Source organism: Corylus avellana, chromosome ca4, assembly GCF_901000735.1.
Source record: "Corylus avellana chromosome ca4, CavTom2PMs-1.0".
NCBI classification, from domain to species: domain Eukaryota; kingdom Viridiplantae; phylum Streptophyta; class Magnoliopsida; order Fagales; family Betulaceae; genus Corylus; species Corylus avellana.
Window position 1 is genome coordinate 4,192,767 of NC_081544.1, and position 7,957 is coordinate 4,200,723.

General features: G+C 39.0%; 1 protein-coding gene across 1 annotated transcript; it reads right to left on the reverse strand.

Moving 5' to 3' along the window:
- Window positions 1-328: 328 nt before the first annotated feature.
- Window positions 329-1,381, reverse strand: LOC132177880 (uncharacterized). Its single transcript, XM_059590357.1, has one exon. It carries the CDS (start codon window positions 1,379-1,381, stop codon window positions 329-331), a length of 1,053 nt encoding a protein of 350 aa, XP_059446340.1.
- Between the last annotated feature and the right edge of the window lie 6,576 nt (window positions 1,382-7,957).

A 7,957-nucleotide genomic window follows, 5' to 3' on the forward strand; every position in this document is an offset into this window, starting at 1 on the left:
GAACAGCATGATTAGCCACCGTTAAAGTTATCACCAATGCATCATCATGTGGTATTGAGACTTCTTTCGTATCTTCCTCCGAAAACGTTAGAACGCTCGGTTCTCGCTTCTGGATCTTAGAGGGTTTTTCAAGCACAAAGATTTCTTCCATTCTTGCTTGCTTGACGTAGGCCTTCCTTGCTGAACTTGATTCACCTCCACCAGCAAGGCCTCATGAGATAGTTCGGATCTCACCAACTATGGCTTGGTTCTGGGGATTCTGATGTTTGCTCTGTGATATTCTCGGCTCGTCACGCCTTTGCCTTTGGTTGCGTGGTCGATCATTGTTCTAACCCGACTGATGACTCTGATTGTCTTGAGGGTTCTTCCCTTTGCCATTTTCCTCAGCTAAAAAGTTCAGCAACTTTCCATTTCCTAGAAACTTTTCAATCTCGAACCGAAGACTAATACAATCCTCGGTTTGATGCCCGTTATCATTATGATACTCGCAAAACTTCTGAGTGCTGCGGTTTTGGGGAAGAGACTTCATCTTTCCTGGCCATCTGAAGCTCGGATCCTTTCTAACCTCCATGAACACCTTATAAACAATTGTATTTAGGGGTGTCCATCCCACATATTGTTGATGCTGATTTGGCCGGGGCGGTAGATCAATCTTCTTCTCCAGAGTCTTCGGGTTCTGGCGGTCTTTTTTCTTCTTTTCGACAAAAACCCTCGGTTTTGTCATAACTGGACCAGCAGCAGTCTTACTCTCGGCAACTTTAGATTTCAAAAACGCCGAGATAGTTTCTTCTTGATTGATGAACTCTTTAGCTTTGTTGTTGAACTGTCGTAGAGTTCCTGTTTTCGGTTTTTTGGCTAACTCGGCCATTAAATGTCCTTCAGTCTTTATACCGTGCATTAATGCTGATAGAATAGTCTGTTCATCAGTGCTTTCTATTGTCAGTTTCTCACGATTGAACCGTAACATATAATCTTTCAGGGACTCGTTTTCTCCTTGTACGAGAGATAATAGATATGCTGGGTTCTTCTTTCTTCTTCGAACGGCAAGAAATTGTCCCAAGAACTGCTGCCAAAGATAATCAAAACTATCAACAGACTTAGGGCTCAGACTTCCAAACCATTCTTTGGCAACTCCCCTTAGAGTCAAGGGAAAAGCTCGGCAAGCGATTTCGTCAGGAGTTTCATGAAGGATGATGTGAGCTCGGAAACTTTCCATATGGTCGGAACGATCTCCACTTCCTTCATACTCACCAATCTGAGGAACCTTAAAACTACCGGGCATTAGAAATCTCATCACCTGATCAGTAAAAGGTAAATTGGTGTGTTGCATAAGATCCTCAGTGGCAGACCAATTCTCTCCATTTTCAATTACGAAAGTCATTTTTTCGTACTTCTCCTTAAGGTCTTCGATATCTTTATTCACAGCAACTTCCGCAGGTTTGACATGATGTGACCGACCATGATGGGAATGGCTACACTGGGAATAACTATCATGGGTTTTGACATGACTGGATTAGCCATTGTGTGATTTGCCACTAAATTGTGAACCATTGTTGGGCCTTCGTTAGTGAGAATTCTCTTTGGTTCGAGCAGTATGATGTCCCCCTCGTATTGAACTTCCAGTGTCCTGACGAGTTGATTGCTAGCGGGTGGATGGTGGTGGCTCCCTAAGAGACTTCTCTTGCCTTCTCTTTAGTGTCGAATCTTCTCGAGGAGGTAACCTAGAGACGATCTCTTCATTTTGTTTCTTCATTGCTTCAATAGATTCGGCTATTCTCTTCATGAAACCTTCCAACAAGGCTGTTTGGGGATTTGGATCGTGTGATGTTTCAGGAATATCTGGGGTAGGATGTGGAGGTGTATCTGGGTGTGGGGGTGTGTTCGCCATATCGGAATATTGAGATTAGTAAGAACGGATAAAAATCGAGATTCCCACAGACGGCGCCAAACTGTTTAAGCAGTTTTCCGAATGATGATGTGGAATGGACCCCGTGTAATAGAGGGATCAACCGAGGAACTTAATTGAGTATGACAAACAAAGAAAAATTATCAAAGTTGTTGGCGTTGTCCGGCCAGGGAAAGCTCCGATGCCTAAGTTAGTCACAGTGTTTAAGAAGAAAATAACTTTGAAGATTATAGGTCAGATAAAGGATATGCAAGATATTCAGTTTTGGAAGGTAAAAAGAAGTTACCGAAATAATGAGAGGGGACCTCCCTTTTATAGGCATCGGGTTGCACCTGTTCATTTAACACTATGGACTTTACCGAGGGTCTACGTGTCAACAATATATTGGAAAACAGTAAATAGGACACTTATGATGATATATCTAATATTCCGAGAGTGATTCTCGAGATTTAGTATTCATGGAAGGCTCAGTTCTAACCGAGCGTTATATACCGGGCTTTAGTGGGCCTAAAATAACCGAGTGTAAACATGATTAACAGTAAAAATGACCGAGTTACAGGGATAGGCCGAGAACTTGTTTTACCGAGCCCAATCTCAGCTGATCCATGACCCAACATAAAATAATATCTAGATAGGAGTAGAATGATACAAGTATACAAGGAAAACACTAGGAGAACCTAATATTTCTCTAACATATATATATAGTTTAACAGTATTATTCAGATTGCACTTAGTTAATTTTTATTTTTTTTTTGAAAACAAACGCGGTGTCATTTAATTCAAATCATACACTGCAGGGCTAAAGCCTCTGCATGTAAGGATTAATATTTTGTCATAAATTACAAATTCAGTATATATATGTTTCGAAATTCAAAACATAAAAAATATTAATAAAGTCTAAATAAATAGATGTTGGTGGTGTTAACGGATTTACGTACACCACGAATCTAAATCAATAGATTCAAATTTTAATACCCTTACAAATACAAATCATGAATCAATTAAAAGTAAAACATAATGACAATTGTATTGTAAATAAAATATGATAAAATAATAACTTTCATTACTAACAAACTTATGATGCAAGAGAAAGAAATGGTTCACGGCGATTATTATCCGTTCGCATTTTCACCCATAAATTTTATTACTTAGGCAGTGTGAAAAAAAAAAATGTCAAGTCCCCGCCACTGTATTAATCCAATCTACATAAGTATAAAATGTTTAATTTTTTTTTTTAATATAGGTATAATACATTAACATTACATCAACAAATTCGTAGAAAAACTCAATTTAGACCGACAACTAGCATGAAGTAGGTTAACCTCAAAGACCAAAGTCTAGCAATAATTTAAATGGTAAAGTCCTCTTAACCCTCTCAAATTATCACCCCAAAGACAATCTCCCCCCAAATTATCAATTACGACAATTTACCCCTCAAACTATCAAAACAATGACAATATACCCCTAATGCTAGTAAAATGACACAATTACCACTTTAAAATTTTCAATAAGACAAACATATCCCTTAAAATTGGAAAAAATAAATAAATATATTTAAAATTTAAAAAATAAATATAAAAATATTAAAAATGTTTGGGGGTGGCCAGGGCCAAGGGGATGGTCGAGCCACCCCCAAATGGCCGGAATGGGGGTGGCGAGCCACCCCATGGCCTAATGGGGGTGGCTAGCCGGCCCCTTGCCCCAAATGGGGGTGGTAATGAGGGTGGTTTCGACCACCCTCAAAGGGTCCATTTGGGCCAAGGGGGTCCGGCCACCATCCAGTGGTGGTTCGGCACCCCTGGTTTAATTTTAAGTTTTAGTTTTAGTTTTTTTTTAAAAAAATTTTATTTATATATAAGTTTTAGTATTTTGTTTTTTATTTTAGTAAGGGTAATTTCGTTATTTAACTAGCATTTGAGGGTACATTCTCATTATTTTGGTAATTTGGGAGATAAATTGTCGCAATTGATAGTTTAGGGAAGAGATTGTTATTAGAGTTGTAGCATGAGGAGGTTAAAAGGACTTTACCCTAATTTAAATAATTAAATTCATTTGAATTCTTAGACATATTTTCAAAATTGCTTCTCATTTTGCTTGTGGATCAATCACCAGCTCAATTGCCAACTCAATGGTTATATACCCTGCTATAATGAATAGAGATTTCTGGCTGCCATGAGGCAGCCGAGCCTCAGACAATTTACCTTCTTTTTTTTTTTGTCCTTTTTTAAAATTAAAGAAAAGAGATATTAAAAGAGAATTTAAATTTGAAATATTAGCACCAAATTTAAGGTATTAGCACCAAATTTGAGGCATTAGCACCAAATTTAGGATAATCAAATCCCTTTTGGGTGATACCATCCTTAAAGGGTTAACCTTCCACCCCTAAATTTTAGTTTTGAATCCAAAAACAAGTTTTGAGGCATTAAAAACTAAATATTAACTCATAGAAATTTAACTAACAAAAAAAAAAAAACAAATATATATATTTTTTTAATATATGTCTGACGTGCGACTGCCAAAATTTGGCAGCCGCATAGCAAGACTCTGCTATAATAGTATTAATGAGTACGAGACTCCATCTATTAAGGAGATAGAAATATTAATTAAATACTAAGTTTAAATTTTTTTTTATTAATTTAAAATATAAAAAATTAATTAAATAATTAAATTCACATTTTCTTTTAACTTAAACTCTTTTTTCTTTCATAATCGGGATATTCGATACTTCACCCGACAATATTTTCAAGACACCGTGCAAAGCGCCCTTTTTACACGGGATGGGTAAAGCTCGAACATTCATTTGCACTCAATTTAAACTTTTGGAATGATATAACCTCTAGAGCACCAAAAACTCTAGTTTAAGAGAATCATGAAACCATTCTATCGTTGCTCGTACTCATAGGTAGGAAATTTGGATCCTCTCCTGTTCAAATTTGGTTTTCTTTACTTTTTCTGTTTTTGAATTTATTTTTATTTAAAGGTAGTACATTAAGTTTGACAATATTTCAAATAATTTGTTCATCCTATTGGAGGTTATTTAGAGCAAAACATTGACTGATTATTTGCTTTTGATCATGAGCAAATAATTAGACGCTAGAATGAAAGGAATGATATGGCGGAGAATTTGGGTCTGCTTTGTCCACACCATCAATGTTCCTCAGCCAGCAAGTTTGGTTTAAAGAAGCTACATGCGCCGGAAGGTTGTCTATCACATTCTCATATTTTTTTGGGAAGTATACGTAAGTTCGGCCTCATGTATGCCAAGCGTGCCTTCGTGCATTGGTACGTGGGTGAGGATATGGAGGAGGGAAAATTCTCCGAGGCTCGTGAGGACCTGGCTGCCCTGGAGAAGGATTATGAAGAGGTTGGTGCAGAGTCTACTGAGGGTGAGGATGATGAAGGGAATGAGTACTAAGAAGATTGATTTTGCTGTGGGTGGTTTATCTCTTATCTATTTGCCTTTCTGATGTTGTGTATCTGTGGAACGAGACCCTGTTGTTTGTGTTAATTCTACTCGGATTGTGATGCTACTACTTTTACTTTTTGGTACTTATTATGGTTTAGTTTTTCTTTTCTCTTCATTTTCCATGAATGGCTGGTGAATTGGCCCAAAAATGTGTCAAACCCGAAACAGGGCTTCAACTGCCGCATCATATTTGGCACAAAAAGAAACACGTTTCAACCCCATATCTCTTCATGGTTTTCAGAATCTCCCCCACAATTTCGAAATTTCCACTGTTTATGTACTAAAGGATCATTGTATATATGCCAACCCAGTGTCTCCGTGGGGAATTTCGTCGAACAATTTGTGAGCAACACATAAGTCTGCATCCCACACTAGGCTCTCAATGAGCGAGTGCAATCGCCTCATTCATTCAACAACCATAACCGTTTTCACTACTTAAATAACTATATATCCTTCTCTTTTTCTTTATCTTTAATACCCAGTATTAAAAAGCATACAATCTTGTCAATTCAACCATACCCATTTGGTAAAAACTTCGATTTTAACAGAAATAAGCTCAATTATTATTATTTTATTTTTTCTAATTGAATTTGGAAAAAGGGTTGCAATGGAAGATTTTTCTTACTCTTGATCCGAAAAGAAGAGAGCAAGGAATCCTAAATAACAAAAAACCAAAAAAGATGTGAACCCCCTAACTATAAACCCAAAAACACTAGAAAATGAGGCAAACAAGTATTTCGATCATCTTAATAGGGCGGCATATAGTGGTAGTAAAAGCAAAAAGGGCACAGATTAAAACGAATCTATATGTAGGGCTGGGCACGGGTCGGGGCGGGGCGGGGGATGGGCTTTTTTCCACCCGACCCGCAACTTGCGGGTTTAGATTTTTTCAACCCGCCACCTGAGCCCAATGACCAAGATCCGCGCGGGTCGGGTATTTGCGGTGCGGGTTTAATAGCTGCGGGTCTTTCGGGTTTTCGGGTCAGGTCGGGTTTATTCACATGCCATTTTTGTAATCAATTCTTTCTTCGTATAATTTCATCTTTTCCCAAGTACCAAACAGAAAAGAGAGAGGGAGAGAAACCCAGCATAATCAGACCTTTGCAAGTTTGCAGAACTTATTTCACAGCTCATATCAGAGTTTTCTAGCACAGAGAAGTACTAAAAATATGATAGAAATACTGAAATACATATAGCAGATTCTTGAAAATCTAAGTTCTAACCCCATTTACTCTGACCAAAAAGAAAGAAAAGAAAAAAATATAAACAATTCTTTCTTCATATAATTTCATCTTTCCCAAGTTCCAAACAGAAAAGAGAGAGAGAGAGAACCCTTCTGATCTGAGATCGAGAGGCGAGATTCGAGAGTGACTCAGTGAGATGGGTCCGATCCAATGGCAGATCGAGAGGTGGGAACAGAAAAGAAGAGGTGACTAGAAAGGAAATAGGAAGAAAAACAATATATATATATAAAATAGTGCAGAGTTGCAGAAGAGCCCACTCAGTACTGCAAAGATTTAAAGAGAGGGGGAGTGGGACATGCATGCGTATGATTTAATCAAGTCTCAAGTCTGGGTAGCCTGGGTGAACCACCGTGAAGTCGCCGAAAGGGAGAAAGAGAGGCTGAATCCTGAATGAGTGAATGGGATACGAAGTTAAGTGTCTAGGGTTTCCAAAATTTGTTTTTTTGGGTATTTTAGGAGCAGGGCGGGGCGGGTACCCGCATAAAAATTTTTAGTAAACACGAAACCCGCCCCGCCCCGACCGGGTTTGATGTTTTCAACCCGAACCCGCGAAAATATACACTGAACCTGCACGGGCCGGGGCGGGTCTTCGGGTTGGGCGGGTTTTTGCCCAGCCCTATCTATATGAACCTCCACTAGGAAACAACATCAACCATCGGAAGGAAGTTGAAGCAATAAAAGCACCATTAGAGCCTGAATCGAGGACTCTAAAATAGAGAGGCACCAACACAAATCTAATTATAAAAGTTTCAACTAAAAAGATAAATTCACAAAACAAAAGGGTGACAGTAACCCAAACACAAAAGCAACATAAAAAAATTAACAAAAATTATAATAATAAAAAATGCCATTAAAAAACCAAACATAAATAAAGCGGCAAAAAACCCAAACTGGAGCATCATTAGTGGAAGGCGCGGCAAGGAGGCGGAATACGTCTGGGCACGTGGTGGTGCGTTTGAGGACGGGAGCGGCGGAGCTGAGCAGATCTAGCCAAGAAGGGAGTGTCAAGAGGTGTGATGCACAAGTGCATGATGGAGCATGGGTGGTGAGTGGAGGTGCGTGGGTGGCGGGGATGGAGAGCTGAAAGGCTGGGGAAGGCAATGGAATTGCACATTGCTTGACAGGAGTGGCTAAAGCGAACAGATCTGGCTTGAAAGAAGATGACGCTAGGCTTGGCTATGTTGTGGAACTTACGATGAGCAAAGGATGGGTATGGTGACGCAGTATAGCAGTGGTGGTGGCACGGAGGAGAGCGGCAGTACAATTGAAGAGGGAAGAAATGTTAACGTGAATAGTGCCGTTGCCTCTGCCCCAAGTCCTAAGAATGAAAATGATACTGCT

What these genes read in the sequence shown, in the direction of transcription:
- LOC132177880 (XM_059590357.1), bottom strand. Translation starts at nt 1,381, where the DNA reads ATGACTTTCGTAATTGAAAATGGAGAGAATTGGTCTGCCACTGAGGAT.